Consider the following 21,967-nt stretch of genomic DNA (forward strand, 5'->3'; position numbering starts at 1 on the left):
AAGCTAGCTGCTGGTCATGGAGGTGATGACTGAGACTATAGGAAAAAACTTAATTGGTTTGGAGCTGAACTAAAGTTGGCGGCACCAGACTGACCCACTGTCGAGGAAGTACTGGCGTCAGGCTGACCCAGTGGAGAGTGAGTAGCATCATTAGCCTGACCCATTGGAAAGTGAGTGGCGGCATCAGCCTGACCCGTCGGAGATGGAGTAGCGGCATCAGACTGACCTGATGGAGAGGCCATGGGATTTCTTCTCCGGCAGTGGTGTCTGCGTTTGGAGGTCAGTCCAGGACATACTGCAGAGGGAGAGGGGAAAGTGGAATCGAGAGAAGTGGATGGAACTGACAAAGGTGGGGTAGGTGCATGTTCCAACTCAATAGAACAGGCAGTGGTAGCAGGTGATCTGATCTGGTTGAGGTTGTGGTGGAGGAGGCTTACCAAAAGGCTTGAGACAGCAGCACTTTGGTTCCACTCCACCTCTTCAAAAATATCCAATAATCCTTAGGCAGACAGGAGTGGAGATTGAGAAGGTAACATTTTTTTGAGTTCAGCTGTGGCACCTCCCCGTTTTCAAGGTGCGCTACGAGTGGCGATGTTGTGGCGAAATCATTTCTCGGATTTTAGTAAAAGTGGGCTTTGGAGTCTCCCGGCTGGGCTCTGCTGTGTCCATTATGGCTGGTTCCTTCTGTCACGGTTGGGTGGCAGTTTTTGAGGACCCAAATGCAGAGATCAAGAGGCAGAGGTGAATCTTGTAGATTTAATGATAGAACTGAGGCAAAATCCAAAAAATACAAAATACAAGAACCAAAAGACCATAAAACATTAGGAAAAACACACGTGGGAAGCCAGAGATGAGGAATCAACTAAACAACAACAAAAACAAGGAACCAGCACTGAGTGACTGAAGAGGGGATATATATAAGGGGAACAGAACAAAGGATGGGCTAATGAGCTGAATATAGAGCCCGTGTGAATGGAACTAACTAAAAGAAAGCTAAGGGGAAAGGAAACAAGCACAGGAGGGCAACTGAGAGTTAACTACTGACTGTTTGAATATAATGGAAAACAAACCAAAGATCAACAAAACAGAACAACTGAAAACTAGTCCCAAAAGGTGAGAACCATAACAGTAACAGACTCAAGTCTTGATGAATAGGCAGGTATAGATGAAGAATTGATAACATTTTAAAAGCTTTTTTGTAGTCTACACTTCATTTGCTTTTGAATGATCCTTATAGAGTTGCTAACTATCACCTTTCCAAACCTTTTCTGTCATCTAAGAAAAAAGAAGATAAATGCATAGTTATATCTACATAATTGATATAAATATAGGGTCAAACAAATTATGGTTATCGCAAGCAAAAAGCAATGACAAAGACAGATCCATCATTGTCCCTGAGACTAAAGTTGAAAGGTTTGGTAATAGGCAGTATAATCTACTAAAATTTATTCAGATAAAACATATTTCAGCCATACAAGTTAATAATTTTTTTTAAATAAAGATCAAACTATTAAATATGGCGATATACTGCCACGGAAAAATATATATTACCACATTTTATTTATAGTTGTTTTTTAGATTTCTCTTGCCTTCTGCCATTTTCATAGAACGGTGGTGAGAAAGGTGAGCGTAAATGAATGTCTAAAACCGTAGCTCACCACACATACACGACTGAAAGTGGGCATGTGCAGAATAAGATCCCTAACGGGATGAGCACGTAGGACGGCCTCAGGTAAAACATATCACCAGAATGATTGACAATTAGGAGGACAACTTGTATAGGTGATCCACCCGGAAGTAAAAGATCGTCCACTATACCTTTAAGGTTTGCTTGTATGCAATTATGCTGTTATGATGCACATTTTTCACTATTGCTGCATAAACCCTGCATTAATTTAGTTACGTTTTTGTTTTGTTTTTTATTCCCTCAGGAGAGAGCTATGTGTGTGCCTCCAACGAGCCATTTCGTCGTGTAGATTACACCAAGAACATCAATCCCAACTGGTCTGTAGGCAGCAAGACTGGAACATCACGCTCCCTCACCTCTCTAAACCAGCTTAAGGGCGAACTGCTGAGGGAATCCAAGGAATTCATCAAACCCAAACTTGTAACAGTGATTCGTAGCGGTGTAAGACCTCGCAAAGCAGTTCGGATACTGCTCAACAAGAAAACAGCACACTCTTTTGAACAGGTGCTCACCGATATCACAGATGCCATCAAGTTGGACTCCGGAGCTGTGAGAAGACTCTACACATTGGAAGGCAAGCAGGTATGTCCCTTTATGAATGCTTTCCTCCTTAATATTTTTTCCTACCTGGAAAGAGGTTGTGGCTAAAGGGAGCGAGGTAGGAGGTGAAAATAGGTTTAGCTCCAGAATTACGTCCAGGAGCAAATGGATAAAAATAGACCGGAGGAAAAAAAACAAACATGAATCAATACTCTTGCGGACGTGACAATGCATCGGATCGTCAGCTGTTGGATCGATGCATCAATACAAAACAATTAATATTTACACCCCTACAGTCCACTGGATCTCCCAATAAAGCTCAGCATACCGTCTCAATAACCAGCAGTCTACAGACTGACCTACTTCATGTATCTCCACTCCACCACCAGTTTCAGGCCTGGAGGGGAAACAGCCCTATTCTTTACTCCTGTTTATGCATATCTATCAAAATTCAGCGCTATGTTTCTTGCTGAGGTATTGTATCAATAAATTTCTTCGAATTGTCTTTTCATGTGAGTTTTTCAGATTAAACTAAAGTTAAGAATGAATCGATTATTAAATTAGTTGACGATTATTTTTATAATTGATTAATTGGGATTAATCTGATTAATTGTTTCAGTCCCAGTTTTAAGGTGGACTATCTCACTAACAATATGTTAAAACTATTATCACAGTAAATAATGCCAAGCCACTTTCTAGATTGCAAGGACATAACATAGCAGCTCAACAATGGGGTCCAGAATCCATGTTTTGGCTTTTCGGATGCCCAGAAAGCGTCTGGTCTGGGCGCACGATTAAGGCTACGGTTATCCCTGTTTTCTAACATGGTTTCCTCCTTCTAGTCAACTTTCTATGTTTTTGTCTATGCAGCACTCAGTGAACAGCCAGCTTCCACAGTGGTGAAATATTATGCTTTGTCCTTCTTTGTTAAAGTGGTGTCTTTGACTGTCTGTTGGACAACTGTCAAATCAGCAGTCGCCCCATAATTCTTGATGTCACAAAGCAGCCATGATGGGTTTTCTCCTTTTGATCAGTTTTTTTATCATTCCAGAGAATCCTAATGTGGGTGTTGGATTTCAAGAGTCTTTTGTTTATCAACCACACCAGAAAGAAATTATTGAATTACTACTATAAATTACTGCCCGGTTCATTAAATGCTACTTCAGCTAATTAGTGACTTTGGTTTTAACCATATAAAAGCATTGTTTTTGTTGACAACATATTTCAATTGATATTATGTCTTTTTTGTCTCACAAGACCTGCAACACTTGACTAAGCAAAAGGGAGAATTATTTTGTCTATGAAATAATTGTGAACCTTTTCCCAATCTTGTATTTTTTTGTAAATGGAGAGTAGTTCAGTGGATTTAACAGTATATTAAAGGAATAGTACACCCAAAACATGATTAGCCTTCATTTTCTACTCACCCCCATGCTGAACAACACTCTGGATTACTTTTTTGATATCTCAAATGCATCTGGAGATCTGGGAGGCTTCTTGCTGTCTGCTGACATTCAAATAATGGAGGTCTATGGTGCCCGAGGCAGAAAGGTCCATAAAAGTCCACAAAAAACGTGTCAATATTCCTCCATACTGCTCGTCCAATGTATTCCAGGTGTCCTGAGTTGACGAAGTCATTTAGAATGTTTTTAGAGCATAAACAGTAGTGTATAGGATTTCCTAAAAGCGCGCGCCTGCGTGTTCACGAGCCTACGGAAACTGCGGCAGACCAAGCCAGATGAAAAGGCGCATTCAGCGTCTGTTCTTGATAATGCAAGCGTAGAAGAAGAAATGTGCTGTTTACCTGTGCAAAGAAAGAAACAACGAAAGAAAAATGTCTGAGGACTTCAGTGTTGAGGAAGAGCATGAGTTCTTTGCCGAGCTGAATGCGCACTTTCATCTGGTTTGGTCTGCCGCAGTTTCCGTAGACTCGTAAACGCGCTTTTAGGAAATCCTATACACTACTGTTTATGCTCTAAAAACATTCTAAATGACTTCGTTTCGAGTAAATTATGGACGCTACCCACTCAGGACACTTGGAATACATTGGACGAGCAGTATGGAGGAATATTGAGTCGTTTTTTGTGGACTTTTATGGACCTTTCTGCCTGGGGCACCATAGACCTCCATTATTTGAATGTCAGCAGACAGCAAGAAGCCTCCCAGATCTCCAGATGCATTTGAGATATCAAAAAAGTACTCCAGAGTGTTGTTCAGCATGGGGGTGAGTAGAAAATGAAGGCTAATCATGTTTTGGGTGTACTATTCCTTTAAGGATTTGTATTTAAATAATAAAGAAATGAGATGTCAACTAATAAGACCTCTGAATATCTACAACATTTGGTATATTGCAACACCAGTGTAGTTACATTGCATTGCATGAGTTAAGCCAGATTGTGTCTAATATATGGTCACATTAGCAATTTACGTGAAAATGTGAACATCCAGATTTCTAAAAGTTTCATGAATCATATAAAAGGTATTTCTAAACCCTCTCCTCGGTCTAACACACCCATAAACACATGCAGACACATACCAACTCCAACTGTCTTCCAATAGTAAGTCACCATCTGCTCCTCCAAAATTAAATCAGACCTCCCAGCCACCTGGTCTACAGACGCTTCAGCCTCCTCTCCTGATGCACTCATGAAGAAGTCCACCAGGCCTCTGCTCACCACAGAATAATTTGAAATATATTCTGGAAGGAAGGGTTAAGTGCAGCTGTCAGGTGTGCTTGTAGCTCTCTGTTTATGGTTCTACAAAGTAAAGGACTGTTCTCATACACAACACACACCCTGTCTCTCCAACTGAAAACTGCTCTTCAGACTGCCTCAGTTATCAGGGCCAACAGAGGCAGCTGCTGCTCAACTGAAAAATGATGAGTGCAATGAGATGGAAAGGTGTTTATACCTCTTGAAATTGTCCAGCTCATGGTGTGTTACAAAAATACTTTAAATATCAGTTGCAGAAATGAGACATATATGGACAATGATTTTGATTTAGAAAAATAATGACCATCTTAAAAGTATATGCACATATGTATTTATTTACTCTGATACCAAATATAATCCAGTATGTTACTTCTAGAAGCAATTTATTTTGTGAATAGTTTATCTGTGTGTTATTTATTCTCAGTATAAAACCAGCTTCTTCTATAGCATTGTTTCTGTCCTTTAGGCATTCTGTTAATTAACATATGGATAACTACCAATAGATTTTGCATCTATTCACTGCAAACTGTCTTTTTTAATATAAACTTAGTGGTATTGGATAACAGAACCAGGTTTATAGAATATGTTTAAATCGTTGCATTGTCTCAAAACAGGTGAGGATGTGTCAAAACTGTGTATACATGCAATATATTCATATTTCCTTACAAGTCCGTAGAGCAGGAGGTGTGGCTTTGTGACAAACAGTCAAAAATTAGAGACCATGTATGCAAATTAAAAAAATTATTCAATGGCTGTCAACTCATATTTTCTTCAGTCAATTTTAAGCCTCTCTGATGTTCTTTGTAAACCAGCATACTACCCTAGCCGAAACAACAGTTAGGTGTTATTGGATTTATCTTGGAACACTATGCAGCTGTATGTCTGTCTATGTAGAAGAGTTCTAAACCACTCAAAAAATTCCCAACTCAGTACATTAATATCAGCACTGACGTAACTTTCTGAAGGACTGGTGTGGACATGTCCCCACCAACTTTGGCATGGAGGGGATAGTCCCCACCAATAATTTCCACTGTTTTCGCCCTTTCCTCTGATTTACTTTAGCCAACAGTAACTGGGGTTTGGTGCACCTAACTGTGCTTAGTGTTTTCAGTCCAAGTTTTTTCCTCGCTCTCCTGCTTCTCTCGAGTCCCACCTCTCCGTGAAATATCATGGGATCTGTTGCTTTGGGACATATTATTATTTGGGGTCACTATTCACTGCGTACAGAGTAGCTACGTGGAGAAGGAGAGACACAGCAGCACTCAGTGAATTTTAACCGGTAGCTACTTTGATGTTTCAGTAAAAGTTAGGAGACTGGTTGGTTAAGAGATGCTACCAAGAAATCTGTACCTTACAAATGCGGGGCTTTTTCAGCTAAAAATGGCAACAGAATTTACAATTATTTAAGTTAAAATAGTTGCTCAGAGGACCATTACTCAGAGTTACAAATCAAAATTTACACATATCTGTGGTTTTCTTATTGAACAGAGAATCAGACTGCAGAGCTTCAAGATATGTCGAAAATTATTTTCTCTGGCATCATTATATTGGTAGACAGGTTCATAAATCTGTTTTCAAGCAGAGCACAGAGAGAAGTAGGGACAGCTGCAGATTTAAAGGTGAAACAGATTTACTGGAATATGCAACATGCAATAAAATATATCCCCAAGTTTACAAGAAAAAATATGCATTGTTATAATAAAATTCAACCTATCTTTTTGTTTTCTGTAGTTCAACAAGACTCAGTAATAGCTTCGCCAGCCAACCCAGAGACAGCCAGACTCACAGGACGCACACTTAAAAGTGAAATATAAGAAACCTGCAAGAATTAAAGCACAAATAATAAAAATCAATGTATTAAGTCTGCGTCCTGTGATTTTTGAAAGGTTCAATACAGTACATAGACTTTGGCTGTCAACGACATATGGGACAAATTTCTAAATTTGATTTTGCTGCTTGTAAAGGAGGATAATCACTGATGCAGCTTAAAGGGAAGCCAGGCATGGATGGATGGATGGAGGTGAAGCTGTGTCCATACTGGGGATGCATGATAGATTGCTGTTGGCATCAGTATCGGCTGTTATTCGTCATTTTTACACATTAATGTTTTTGAGCCCTTTATAAATAATGCACTAAAGGCAGGCATCTGTCTATAACTATAATCATCACTGTTTGTGGTTCTCTTGTGTTCTCAACAAGAGGAAAGCATTCAATAATTATATGTTTGAGCTCATTTTTGGAAAATATAAACCCTATTGAAAGCGTTGGGGTTGAGTAACTGTAAGTCCATCAGCCACTATCCTTAGAGTGTCCCCACCAATGTTTATTGCAAAGTTACAACCTTGAATATCATTGATTTTCTTAGCCAACATCTAATCCCGTCTGAAGAGAAAGATGGTGGACATAGTTTCTGTGGTCAAAATGATTAGGAGGATGTTTTTCTAAAATGTAAAATTGATACAGTAAATGGCGGCTAACAGCTGTGCAGATACATAAGCAGAACTCAGAAAGAGAAAAGGTTAACAGACGGCAATCAAGCAAGCCCGTCGTCCATCAGCCTATACGGAGTTCATCAGATGTGGTTCTTACAACAAAAGCAGCTGCTTTCCTCATGTTTCCATTTGGTTACCATTGATGGAGGTTTAAAAAACAAAGATTTGAAGATTTAAATATAAGAAGAATACACTTTATTGTAATTGTACGGGATAAAATCAAATCTCGTTTGGCAACCTTTCTTTAAGCAGCTTCAATGTCAGACATAGTTTAGGTAGATTGTTTAATCAATTGTCTGCTTTAATATTATTGAAAAAACTACTTGTGCAGTTGTCCATTTGGTGGACTAGGAGGTAGTATTGTGTGTTTGCATGTGTGAGGGTGGAGGTTATGAGGCAGAGGTGGATGGAGTTTGTTTCTCCTGCTTTTTTCAAGAAGAAGATACGGTGCTGGGTCTTTTTAATAATATAGGTGGTGTTCATAGTCCAGACTAGCTCATCTGACGTGGCAGTCCACTAAAATGCATTTTCTATTCAATTGATGCCTAAAGTCATGAAAGAATGTCTTTTTTCAATGCATACCCCGTTTCAGTGATGTGACTAGAGGTATGTTGGTTTTCTATTTTAAATTGTTTTGATTTTAACAATTAACCTCCTTTTACTTCTTCTACTGCATGCCTGGAAATGGGCAGTAGGCAATTTGGACTGCTGAGTACTGAGAGTGGTTTTAGATCTCTAAAGGCTGTTTGCATCCAGACTAATGATGGAGGAAATGAGAATGCGCTGATAAGCTGGAGGTAAACACAAATGGCCCCTTTTCTTGTTTACATTTTTGCCAAAGTTGATGAGGTTTACTCTCTTCTGATGGAGTAGTCACAATGCACAAACTGATCACTTTAATATGGTTTCCATATTTTTTACTTTGCTCCAATTCATCATCTACTATTCATAATGGAGAATGTCTTGCAGAAATGTACAACATAGAAATGGCAACAATACTTCTGTTTTTGCACATTGTCCATAACAACAGTTGATGGTCATTCATGCAACGCTGTTTATCAGAGCATAAGGAATTTGGTGTCATGCTGTGCAAGAAGCCTTCAGACATTCTGGGACGATTCCCAACGGGCTTCACTCGAATACACATATCAGAGCAACTCTTTTTTGTTTTCAATGTTATAGTTTCATTTCATTTTAGACATATTTCATAAGTTGGAAGAATTTGTACAATAGGTGACAAAGAATTTTGTTTTGATTTCGCATCAAATTAAAATAGCTTTTTCTCCCTCCCCCACAAGCAGATACATGGTTGAGTCCTTGGTTTTATTGTATTAATTTCCATTGTTGTGAGATTTTCCTGTTTTCCACCTACCATTTTCCAACTACATTCATTTTCCTCATGGATGTAGCTGAAACTTTCTTTTCTCCTATATGTAATGTCAAACAGAATTTAAGAGTATTTTTGCCACCTAAAGAGCTGGAGAGAGAAGGTTAATGTCTTACTCTCATAAAATGTAACTTTGCATTTTGGAAATTGTAATTATATTGCAAATGCAATTAATTGTCCCGCCCTACTCAGACTGAAGATGCTGTCTAAGTAGGTTTATTTTGCCATTCAGGTGAATTGCTTACTATACAAGCACACAAATTATGGAGTCAATTAAACCTCGTATATTATTTTATTCCTTTGTATTTCATGTCTCTTTGTTTAAATGCAGCTGGAATATGTATCACTGGAGGGTGCAAAGAGCTCACCATGTAATTGTAGATTTTTTTTATAAGAAGAGATTATCAGTCCATTTTCTCCTAGTTATTTTGTTAGTATCACGTTGGGGCTGTTGCCTATCTCTGGCAGTCTATAGGCGAGAGGCAGGGTACACCCTGGACAGGTCGCAAGTCTGTCTCAGGGCAATAAAGAGACAGCAATAGAGATGCCAGTTAACCTAACAGTTATGTTTTTTGGACTGTGGGAGGAAGTACCAGGAGGGAACCCATGCATGCTCAGGGAGACTCCATGCAGAGAGACCTCTGCAGAATAAATGCAGAATAAATGACACTGACATGAATTGGGTTAGGATATTTACATATTTACATAACATATTTTTGAGTGAACACCTTTTATTTTCTTTTTTTTTATATAAAACTAGCCTGCACAAAATAAACTTTTTTCTAATTTTATATCTTAGTTTTTAAGTCAAGTTTTGACTAAAGTTTTGAGGTTGAAGTTTTGAGTAGAAGTTGATAAATACAGTAGATGAAAATAAAAAAGCTAGTAGCTAAGAAGTAGGAATAAAAGACATGTCCTGACTTGCTATGTTTAAAGTCAGATACATAAGCTGGGGGAGGACGTTGATCAATGAAGCACTGATGCACTCTGCCATCATCTAAATTGAGATCTCGTTTAATGAGGCCAGTCTTGATAATCTGCTCAGGTTTTAAATCAAGTGTTGGTACAGTCTTTCTCCTCACTCTCTCTTCGTTAATTTTTTATCAAATACTAGCAGTGAACTAACTTCAAGATGACTATTTAGAGTCAAGGCCTCACCAGCACCTCGTTAGATTGTCAGTCTGTAGCCATTTTTAATCCCTGCATATAGGTCAACAGCCATGAAATTTGCATGGCCACCCATTGTTCTATGCTTTCACTACCACAGGCACCATCTGACACCGGAGCAGTGACACAGTCTAGGCGGGAATGTTCTTGGTTTGAATTGTCCATTGTTAACTCCGGATCCAACAATTGTTCTTTTGTGGACCAAATCTTTACTTGCTTCATTTCTCCATCCTGTCTGTTAGAGGTGAATGTGGAAGTTGCTTTCATTTGTTTTGTGAATGAAGAGTTGCATCTTAGTTTATTTGTTTGTTTTCTTTCTCACAAATTAGGAATCTATTTGAGTTATAATCTTGAATTTCCAGCATTTAGCCTATCAATAAATGTTTTTGTTTTGTTCCATTTTCCTAAACCTGGTTGATTAATGATATGTTGAATAAATTATATTTTCCCTCATTGGACTGCCTGGTATACAGGCACAGTTTACTTGACTGTATCTTGATGTAAAAGTACCATTCTTGTGTTTCCTGAATTAAGATTTGACAAACAACCAAACAAAAACCTGGCATTGGCAGCAAACTCCCGCATCTTTGTAACCTCCAAGGTCAGCCAGCTGTACAGCATGTGGGTGGACCAAAATAGAAGGAAGGGTGTATGATCTCAACTGTTTGCATTGTTTAAGCAGTTTGTCCTCCATCTTGCTAAGAGAAGTTGGCATGGTGATATCTTAAAACTTGTTTGCCACTTGCAGTTTAACGCTGAAGGAAAGGCTGTTTAGCAGATCTAGGTGAGTGCTGTGACTTGACAGATTTTTTCATCCTTTAAACTTTCTAACCTTTTGTCACTTTGCCACTATCAGCTTAATGCTTTTTATATATTAGGATTTTGAGAGAATAACTTTAACTGCTGAGGTATGTTTAACAAAGCAGGTTCAGCAAACTAAAATTCAAATACTCAACTCCAAATTGATTCTTGTCTAAAATTCTTGAGAAAGTAGTTGCCAAACAAATGTGCGACCACTTACACCATAATGAACTTTTTGAAGAGTTTCAGTCTGACTTTGGTGCTCATCACAGCACTGGAACAGCTCTGGTGAAAGTTGCTAATGATATTCTCATGGCCTCTGATAATGGACTTGTATGGGTTCTTCTCCTGTTAGATCTCACTGCTGCATTGTGTGTGCACTCATACTTAGCATGCTTGTAGTGACAGTGGGCAGGAAAAACTCCCTTTTAACAGGAAGAAACCTCCAGCAGAACCAGGCTCAGTGTGAGCGGCCATCTGCCGAGGCCAACTGGGGTTTAAGAAGACAGAAGCAGAGATGCAAAAAACAACTGTAAAAGGTGGCACCGTCCAAGAAACACACAGCCAGGCAGACGAGCTCCAAGCCAGCTCCCATGTCAGAGGATGAGGAGAGCACATCTAGCCATTCACAGTCAGATAAACAGGACTACACTGAAAAACAGGGTGATCTCCAACATCTTTAAACAAAGGTGTTGATGTTAGCAGCACAGCTGAAATTTCTCTCCAGGATGGTGTTACAGCCAAACAGGAACAAACGAGGCAAAGCTACTTTGAGAAAAAGCAGAGACATCATACCGTTAGAAATTAAGCTAACAGATTCTGCAGAGTGAGAGAACAATGAAGCAGAATAATGAAATAGGGCTCAATATGTCATTCAGAAGTCTAAGCCTATAGCAGCATAACTATAGAGATAGCTCAGGATAACCTGAGAGGAGCCACAGGAGAGGAGCCTGATAACTAAAAGATCTGCCTCCCATTCTACTTTTAGAAATTTAGTTAACGTGCAGATTGAGAGCGAAGTGCTCTGTTAGGGACATAAGGAACAATCGTATTTCTTATGTAAGATGGAGCTTTGCCATTTAAGCCTTTATATGTGAGACGGAGGACTTTAAATTCTATTCTGGATTTAACAGGAAGCCAATGAAGAGAAGCTAGGATATGGGGGATATGATCTTTTTTTAATTTTTAATTTTTATCAGAACTCTGGCTGCAGCATTTTGGACAGCTAACTACAGTTTGTGGACTTCCTGATAGTAAAGAATTACAATAGTTCAGCTCTGAGGTAACAAATGCATGGACTAGTTTCTCAGCATCACCCCTGGACAGGATATTTCTAATTTTTGCAATATTCCTCAGATGAAAAAAGGAAATTCTAGAAACCTCTTTGATATGGGATTTAAATGACAGGTCCTGATCTGATCAAAAATAACACCAAGATGTTTTACTTTATTATCTGAAACCAGTTTAATCCCATTCAAATGCAGTGCCTGACTAATCAGCTTATTTTTTAAAGACTCAGGATCCAAGACTATAACTTCTGTTTTATCTGCATACAGAAGCAGAAAGTTAACAGTCATCCAGGTTTTTATGTCTTAAAGACATGCCTGTAATCTATGTAATGGGTTAGCTTCATCTGGATTTAAAGACAGATATAGCTGGGTATCATCAGCATAACAGTGGAAATTATCCCATGCTGTCTAATAACTCTACCGATTGGGAGCATATATATAGTAAAGAGAATTGGTCCTAGCACTGATCCCTGTGGTACTCCACAGGTAACCCTTGAGCATGAGGAAGATTTGTAATGAACGTGAACGAACTGAAATCAATCAGATAGATAAGATTTAAACCAGTCTATAGCTGTTCCTTTAATTGCTACAAAATATCCAGGTCTTTCTAAAATAATATTATGATCAACTGTATCAAAAGCAGAACTGAGATCTAAGATCTATATCTGAAATATATTTCTTAATACTTCAAATAATGCAAATGATCAGTGGGAATAGAAAAATAGAGATCTGAAATTAATTCCTAGACATCCAGAATGTTTATTCTACATCTGAAGAGTGTCATTTTGTCTGAAATGGCCATTTTGACAAGGAAAACATGTTTTTTTCTAGCCTAGTAAACAACCCCCATCCGCCAGCAGCCAAAATCATTTTTGCCTGCGAGTTTGGTCTAGCCTCAATCAATGCCCCAGGCCCTAGATCTGGCGGGCCAATCACAACGCAGAGATGTGTACTGAATTTCTGGATGCAAAGCGGGTGGGGTTTTGAGGGCATGACGACAAAGCTGTGTGATGCTGGAGAAAGCACAACAAGGAAGATGGCAACAACTATTGAACAGCTCTCGTTTGACTCAGCTTTGGAATCAGTTTTGGAAGATTAGACTTGGGGTTTTTGTTGAAACGTGAGCAGGAAGAGGCTCTATGCTCATTTATTTTTAAGAAGGACATATTCGCCGTTTTACCGACAGGCTGTTTGTTTACACTCCTCCACCAGCTTTCTGTTGCCCTTACTACGTCACAGTCAGTTGCGCTCATTGGTTAGAGCGTTGGCCAATAGGCACAGACATGGTTTAAAAAACAATGCGCTTTTCTCACCAACAATCTTCCGATGTCTTATTCATCGGGGCCGGACTAAATGATACATTTAATCTCACATTTAGTCTGGTTTATCAGGCTAGTTTTTTCAGATATCAGAAATACATATTCAGTCAAACTAATACATATAAAAACAGCTTGCCATAGGATGCTGTAACCACGATAACATTACGGGGAAGACTATTTTATTTCTTGAATGGTAGTGGATCAATGTATCTATTTAGGTGCAATTATCTGGAAGCTGAAGATGAAGAATAAAAATGTTGTTCAATGAAGTAGGACCTGTGCATCATCTCATGGGGTTCCTCCTCATTTTGTTTCTGTCTTCCACCATGCAGTATTCTCATTTTTAGAGGTTATCAGTCCCATAGAATGGCTTCAAATTGACATTGAAAGATATAAAAAAATTGTTCTGTTTTACTTTTGCTTCTTTTTATTTAGGCTTTATTTGTATACGTGTAGTGCTAAATTACCATTACTGTATTTAGAATATTTGATCTTTGATCTGGGGGTCACAAGTGTAAACGGGTCATGAATATGTACGTTTTAATCTTTTATGTTCAGTGTCTAGACTGAAACTCAGTGTGCTATTTAGTGTTGCGCCGATGCCATTTTTTGGCCCTGATACCTGGCTGTGCAGTATCGGCCGATACCGATACCATAATAATGTAAAATAATTGCCATCATGGCTTTATCAAGCTGCTGCCTACCTTTGTGAAGCAGGAAAAAATCTAATACAAAGTGAATCCAGTAGAACTTTTTATTGCCTACCAGGATGGGTGACAATAGTTGAATAAACTTATGGCTCTCAAAATGGTATCGGTGCCCTATTTGTTTGTACTCTCCAATACCGATACCACCATTTTAGGGCAATATCTGGGCCCTGTCCAATACTGGTATCAGTATCGGTGCAACACTAGTGCTATTATGATATTATTTCTGTTGTTTGTTTCTTTTTTGGCTTAATGCAAACACTGACCTAGACATCCTGCTCTAAGAAGGTTGCAAGTACCCGGTTGGAATCCCAAAGCCTGCACTCTGGATTCCTGAACAAAACCCTTAACCCCACACTGCTTCCCGGGTGCTGTACTAAGGCAGCCCACTGCTCCCCAAGGGGATGTGTTAAATACAGAGGTCAATTTCTCCAATGTGACAAATTTAACAAGCATCTCACTTTTTGCATGTTCATAAGTAAGAACATGCAAATGGTAATCCCATTGAGGGAAAGAATATCTAGGTTTCTTTGAAGGGTGATTAGCTTTATAACAGAAATAACACACTATGTGCTCAGTTATTACTCTAAACATTTTAAATTTAATCACCAATTGTTTAATTGTTTATTTATAAAAGAGGAGACAAACCCTGGATAACATACTTAAATGCTTTGATTTTGTTAGTACCGTATCGTTGTTTAAGAATTAAAACTACATTTTCCCCATAAAAAAACAAGATGCTAATTATTGTCATTTGTATTTCTACAGCCTTTACATGCATTTTATTCTGTTGCTAAGCTTTCCAGGGCAAAAAACAGAATAGGGTGACTGGAGGACAGAGATGAACGGCGAGAGCAAAATAAGGTCAGGCATCTGAGAGGAAAGGGAGTGCTGCATGATGGAGGACAAACTTCAGTTTACCCCGAAGAAATGTCACCCAGCCAACACAGCCCCCTGCAAAACAGTTTGCTCTCAACTGATTGGTTGAGACAGCATCTGCAGGGGGGAGGGCAGGGTTCTGTTGGCTGTTTTTGTGGATCTGTTAACAAGAGAAACAGGCAATGCACCATATGCATTTGCTTGGATTCCTCTTGATCTCTTGATTTATATATATATATATATATATATATATATATATATATATATATATATATATATATATATATATATATATATATATATATGTCAGATTTAACTGAGATGATGAAAAGCTTTAAGAAAAACCTAATTTTCCCTCTGTTTTAACACTTAATAGTAATCTAACCATGTTGTCAAAGGAATTTAAATTGATGAGTTTGTTATTGACATGTGTTTGACTCACCCTGTGGTCTGTTGGTGTGGTGTTTCAAACACCTGGCAGACAAAGCAGTACAGAGATCAGCTGCCAAGTTCCAGCATAAGCACACATTGAAAGAATGTGATTCATTTAGGCTATGTGGAAGCAAGCGGACCGCTGCAGCTAATTGCAGACATTGGCTGCACAGATAGCTCTCAACTGCTTTGAATGTGGCTTTGTATTTGTTGCTAAATAAAGAGGCTCAACGCTTTGCCCACTCTGTTGAAACAAGGAGAATTCATTCTGGCTCTCTGTGCTTTTCCACCATTTAGCTTTCGTCAACTACCAGTTCATGTTCTAGTACCGCTGGACAATCAAAGCTACATTCCCCTCCTCCACCATTTCAGACCCCAGTCCCCCTTTAAGAATCCATCTGCCCACAGATATGTTCACACACATTAGATAAGCCTGTCAGTATGTGGCAGCACAAATGCAAGGTGAAGAGAGGGATTATGAAAGGATCTGCTGTTTAGTCTTCCTATTTGTCCACCTACATGCGGGACTGAACGTAGTTTAATTGTTAGTTGAAAGCATAAAAACAGTTTGGAGCAACAGAGAAAATGAGGATCACAGTTTAAAACAGTGAGAAGAAAAAATCAGGTAAATTACTTTGCAGCTCAGACTTTAACTCACACCTGTTCTCTTAAACACCTTTAATACATTTTAAAGAGATATTGGACTGTTTCTGGAGATTCATACAGGTAAATCTAAAAGTAAGATATTATTTTTGATTAATAAACCATAGTTGACACTTTCTACAAAGCCTTTCCTTGGGTTGTTTGTTCCAAGCCAAAGAAATTGAAACGCCAGATGTATTCAAATTATTCTATATTAACAAATGAAATATAAATGTATATATTCCCCACTGCTTGTTTCCCATTAATTAATTACATTTATCTTCACATTCCTCCCACCAGATTACCTGCCTGCAAGACTTCTTTGGGGAGGACGATGTTTTCATAGCGTGCGGTCCAGAGAAGTACCGCTATGCGCAGGACGACTTTGTGTTGGATCATAGTGGTAAGGCTTCCACAGCCTTAATAACTGGTAGGCCGAACTAAACATATATGTTTGTCTGTGCATGTGTGTTTGTGTTAGCATTAGCTTAATCCAATCCCTGTACTTGTGAGTACTTGAAGCTGTCTTTTCCTTAGGGTAGCATGCACTTTGTGTAATAATGGGCTTTTTTAAGTGCATCAGTTTTTTCAGTGTGAATTAGGTTTTGAACAAGGGAGAACATTTATGCTTCCAAATAATTTTCAGCAGGTGAAAATATCTTGGTGTATTTAATCTAAACAGGATTGGCTAATTAGTGGTTCATCCAAGAATTGAAAGGTAGTTTGAAACAGTTGAGCTAAGAAAAATAAAAAAATAAACCAAAGAGATCTAATTTACGTGGAATTCAGTGAATATCCTATTGGGAAAATATGTTCCTGTAATAAAAGATTTGTTTATTTTAAAGGTTTTTGCCATTAGCTGAGGAGATAAAATTATTGGTTAAAGGGGAACACCGTTTTTTTTTTTTTTTTTACATTGGCCCCTTGATTTTACGTTATTACATCATGTTCTACTCACTCATATGAGTTTTGTGTCATTTGGAGCTGTTCTGAAGATATTCCGTTAGGTTATATCCAAGTAAGGTGTTCCTTTTTAAGCTTTTAAATGTGCAACTTTATTCCCTGTATTCCTGTTTTCAGTTGCATGTACTGTAAGTACTGTATGTAGTACCTATGTGTTTAACATCAGTGTGTAGAAACTTCACTGAGAGTCTCTGAGAACACAGGCAGGATATGACCTGTTTATACAGCAGATCAACCCTTTAGCCAAGATGAAACTAGCACAGAGGAAGGAAAAGGAATTTAATTATAGCTGCTGTCTGAAGCAGTGACATCCTGTCTAATAATATTATTTGGTCAGGTTAGCTAACAGTCTGAGGCATATTTCAATGTGTAACCGAGAAAACTCCAAAACTTTGCAACTTTTGCCCCACTTACAATCCTGTGTTCGACTTAAGGTATTTGGGTCTTTGAAGAGTGCTTCCAGAACGACCTAAAGAAAATGTTATCTTTAAAAACTGATTCAACTCTATTACTAAAAACATTAATGTGTGTAAAAAGTGTTTTGTTTATTTACATGCTCATAAAATTAATGAGTTAATTACAATTAATTAATTAATTGTGGTTTAAATGAACTATATAATCATAGAATGATGATATCATATTCATGTAATTAACTTTTATATTGAAGATATTACTGTATGTTTTCATATATGCAATAAATAGAGACCCAACAAATATTTGTTGCAGACCCAGAAAATATATAGTCAAATGGAACATATATTTAAATGTACAGTACTGTACTAAATGAAATATAGATGTTATGACACACATGATATTACTGACACAATTGCACAGTACATGTAAGGGACCCTGGTTATGTTATGTTCTTGAAATGTAAAGTAGTATGTCATCAACATAATTACGGTAAGAGATGGTATAAATACTATGTAAAAATATTAGCCTTGTGTGTAGGAAAATTTTATTATAAATAAAAATAATCAAGAATGGAGCTTTGTAGATTCTCTGTTTGATCTAATTCATAACTATTGTATCTCATCTCGGAATATGTTTTTATATTTTTTAGGTTTGAAATGTAGTAGAAAAGTGAGGAAGTTTGCATCACAAAAACTTTGAGGATTATTTAATATCTAATGATGTGTTATTCTGTATCATTGCTCATCTAAAGCTAAGCTGTGATGGATCTAGAAATTAAAACTGATTTTCAATAAGCTGTAAAGGTATAGTGGAGGATTTTCACGAAAGTCTACTTAAAAAAATAAATAAAAAAATGCTCATGCACAACCCTGTACCCGCTCCTGGGAGGGAATGCATATTAAAAAACGTGTGAGAGCGTGCACAAGCCCATTTCTCCTCGTGCAAGCTTTGTTTAAAAGTTGCTGTTTGCATCGCTCACACAAGCTTACTTTCCGAAAGAAGACTTAGAATTTTTCCACTAAGTCACACTCACTACTGTTGAGTGAAAATGGAAACGAACACATATGACGGCCTTATTCAAACATATTACCAGAATGATTGACAATTAGGAGGACCACTTATTTTGATGATCCATCTGGTAAAAGAACATCCTGCACTATACCTTTAACTCTTGGCCTATTTCACTTTTCTGGACTAAACAATGTTCACCAATGACTGAGAAAGTTGCTTCTATTGTATTTTCGTGCTACAGCCAGAATTCAACTGATTCAGAACAATCAAAAAATAAAAAAAGCTCTCCAGCTTTTTGCAAAATGCCATATTGTATATCTAAATTATAGCTTCTCTTTCCCTAGAATGCGAAGTCCTAAAATCATCCTACAGACGCTCTGCTACTCCCAATCGGACCGCTAAGAGCCCAAGTCTCTCGAGGCGCAGTAAATCCCCAGGTCCTGGTGAGAAAGACTGTTTTCGCACGTCCAACTAGAGCTGCTGATGTTGGTTAGGAAAAAACAATAAATAAAAACCATGCCTCTTGTCTTGCATACTACCTTCGAGAGTCATCACCTCATATTTGAACAGCAAAGTCAGAAATTCTTGATGTGAAAAAAATGCCTGTTTTGACTCAACAATGGTTATTTTATTGAGAAATGGTAATGACCGGCTGTATAACTGCTGTTTCATTGTCTATTTAAAAAGAAATACCCGAATAGGTAAACATATTCCTATGTGTTTTTTTCTCTTGTGACTGTAGCAAGGCGACCCGTTCATTACTCCAGTCTGTCTTCAATCAAATCCTCAGGTAAAACTTCAAACATGCTTTTTCTATTTTTTTTTTTCTAAATGTTGATTAAATTTTTTCCTATTGTTGTTTGATCCTTGAAGGTCTCAGTATTTGAATTTTAAAAAGCAAATTATTTAATTGTATATATCATATGGTAGAGCCTTTGAAATAAAAATTCATCCATTAACATTTTGTGTTTTGTTTTTGCATCTGTCCTTTCTACAGTAAATGGTGTCTCAGGTCACAGGTCCACTAAGTCCTCTAGCCCGTCTCCCACCAGCCCATCCCCACGAACCATTCCCTGTTTAAAGGTATCAGTCTCACACACATGGTAGCTCATTAGTTGTTTTCTTTAGCACCCTCTGAAGATGTTTTAGAAGTTTTTTCACTTAAAAAAAAAAAAAATTGCAAATAGAGTCAAACTTGCCAAATTGGTTGCTTTTTATCTGGTGTTTTGCAGCCTAGGCCTATCTCAAATATGCAAAACCAGTTGGAACAGGGTGTGTTGCTGCTCCGTCATATTGTTTAGTAGAGTTTGATATATTAATAAAATTTTTAACATATCCATTTTTGAATTTGCATATTGCTGCCAACAGCATTCTCAGGGTTATATAACCAGCTGGAAAACCTACTCTGTTGGCACAATAGAGCCTGCTCAGTTCTTCCATTCCTATGTCAAAGACAAACATGTTTCATTCCAAGCAAATGTGTTGGCTAATGAGGTTTTATGATGTACTGATGACTTTGAAAATTGCTGATAAGGAAAGAAAATGAATGAGGAAGCGTTAGAGTATTATCAAAAACACCGCAGTGCCCATGCTTTCACTGTTTGAACTTCTGGTGGACAGGAGGAAAAAGCTTTTTCATGTACTTCATCATAAAAGAGCAATCAAGGCACCTCTCTCTTCTATACTATATAAAGACTTTCCCTTTAACACAAAAAATCTAATTAATTTATTAGGGAAACATGTATTACATTGTTATTTAGATTTAGGTTCTGTATAGTTTAAACATAGTTGCCTAGATCTAGAAATTGTACTGTTTGTACCCTAAAACAGTTGTGCATTGCAGGAAATTGCACTTCACCTATTTATTATTGATCAGTAGCTGTAATGCTTTTATGGAAGTTATAAATGGATTTGGAGAGAATCCTATCCAGCAGTTCAGATACCTCAGATATTTTAAATAGGCATACCTTACATTAATAATGGGACTAGCTTTTACACCCAGCCATCCGTCAGGGGGATAGAGTGCTGGTGCCCTATGGATGAGAGGTGGTTGCACCCTGGATCATCAACCTATTTTATAGCAGGGAAGATTTATATTTATTTTAAGGAAATGTTCCCAATTTGGGAAAGAATCAAAATCAAGTTCCTTTCATTTTTATTTGTTGGCTACATGACAGAAGGATGTCTAGCATCTCCTGAAGTTAAGGTTGTCAGGATTTGGTTGTGGTTTGAGGACCCGGATGCAGAGGTGAGTTTCTTGTAGATTTATTGAAAGGTTAACAGACAACTGAGGCAGGAATCCAAAAATCAATCATGAAAAAAGTAAAACCAATCAGAAACCATGGAGACTTCAGGGGAAAACCATCACAATGAGGAAGACACAGTAGGAAGGAAGTTGGAGGAAGTTAGACGAGGAACCAGCACTGAGGAACTGCACAAGGAGAGCATTTATGGCTAACTGAACAAAGAGAGGACTAACGAGCAGATTGGGAGCAGGTGTGAAGAGAGCAGTCTAAGGAGCTAAGGAAAAAGGAGACCAACACAAGAGGGCAACAGAGAGCTACAAATAAAAACCTGAGAACTGAAATATAACCAGAAAACACAACAAAATAAGAATTAAACCAATAAAACTAGAAAACATGAGGCAAAGTTAAACTGAATACTCAAAAGAAAACATAACAGAACCAAGACTGTGACAAAGGCAACAAGTTGTAGAACTCAACATGCAGCCACTAAAGTAGTTATACTTAAATGTAGCTATTATTTCAAATACTGCTTAGCCTGAGACCTAGTCTTTTTGTCTGGTGAATCCTACAGATCCCTCCCTCACCTCAGCCCTCCTCACCTAATGTGAATGGGAATGATTCACTTAATCATCAGGAGCAAACAGTCCATCAGAGTCCAAAAGGTAACTTTTATTTCTTCACCTTAAGAAGTTATTTGGAATACTGCTGTTGTTGTTTTTGTTTTTTTTTGGCAGACCTAGATGTGTATTAAAGCTCAGCTGTAATATTTGCCTCCATTCTGTAGTTAATGGAAAGCAGTACCCAGCAGCCTCTGGCATCTTGGAAAAATACAGTGTTGGCAAAGTGATCGGAGATGGTAACTTTGCTGTGGTTAAAGAGTGTGTGGAGAGGTAAGACATTAGCTCTGGAATTGTGTAATGCAAAATTATCAGTGTAAATTAACACTTGCATTACACCCAGAACATGAGGGAGAAGAACCAAAAGAGTAGCAGTAATTTTAATGTTTGTTTTTTTTTCATGTTGGGTTGGGTCTTGAGCCTGTATTCTGTCATTACTTACGTATCTGATCTATGCAGAGTCTGTATTTGCACTGCAGACTGTAATGATGCATTCTTTTCATTTATATGTTTTATAGCTGCTTTATTGCCATTCTTATTGTCCCCACTAATTGCTCTGTTACTGTGCAGGTCTACGGGGAAGGAGTTTGCTCTCAAAATCATTGACAAAGCCAAATGCAGTGGAAAGGTTTCACTTTCAACTTATCTTTCCTCTAATCTTCA

At 37.9% G+C, this 21,967-nt stretch overlaps 1 protein-coding gene across 8 annotated transcripts in view; it reads left to right on the forward strand.

Annotated features, from left to right (window-relative positions):
* LOC119774346 (serine/threonine-protein kinase DCLK2-like) overlaps positions 1-21,967 on the forward strand; it is a 38,851-nt gene that overhangs the window by 7,578 nt on the left and 9,306 nt on the right. For 4 of the 8 annotated variants that reach the window (XR_005279526.1, XM_038271802.1, XM_038271801.1 and 1 more), the window contains exons 2-9: positions 1,932-2,269; positions 16,354-16,483; positions 18,786-18,884; positions 19,184-19,231; positions 19,439-19,524; positions 21,259-21,349; positions 21,472-21,577; positions 21,875-21,932. Coding sequence is in view for 7 of the 8 variants with exons in the window: in XM_038271802.1 (XP_038127730.1) it covers positions 1,932-2,269; positions 16,354-16,483; positions 18,786-18,884; positions 19,184-19,231; positions 19,439-19,524; positions 21,259-21,349; positions 21,472-21,577; positions 21,875-21,932 (956 nt within the window). In the remaining variant the exon portion in view is untranslated. The remainder of the gene's footprint in view (positions 1-1,931; positions 2,270-16,353; positions 16,484-18,785; positions 18,885-19,183; positions 19,232-19,438; positions 19,525-21,258; positions 21,350-21,471; positions 21,578-21,874; positions 21,933-21,967) is intronic. The other 4 variants (XM_038271804.1, XM_038271807.1, XM_038271805.1 and 1 more) reach the window with 3 other exon arrangements.

This window comes from Cyprinodon tularosa, unplaced genomic scaffold, assembly GCF_016077235.1.
Source record: "Cyprinodon tularosa strain WSP-4 unplaced genomic scaffold, ASM1607723v1 ctg81, whole genome shotgun sequence".
NCBI lineage: Eukaryota > Metazoa > Chordata > Actinopteri > Cyprinodontiformes > Cyprinodontidae > Cyprinodon > Cyprinodon tularosa.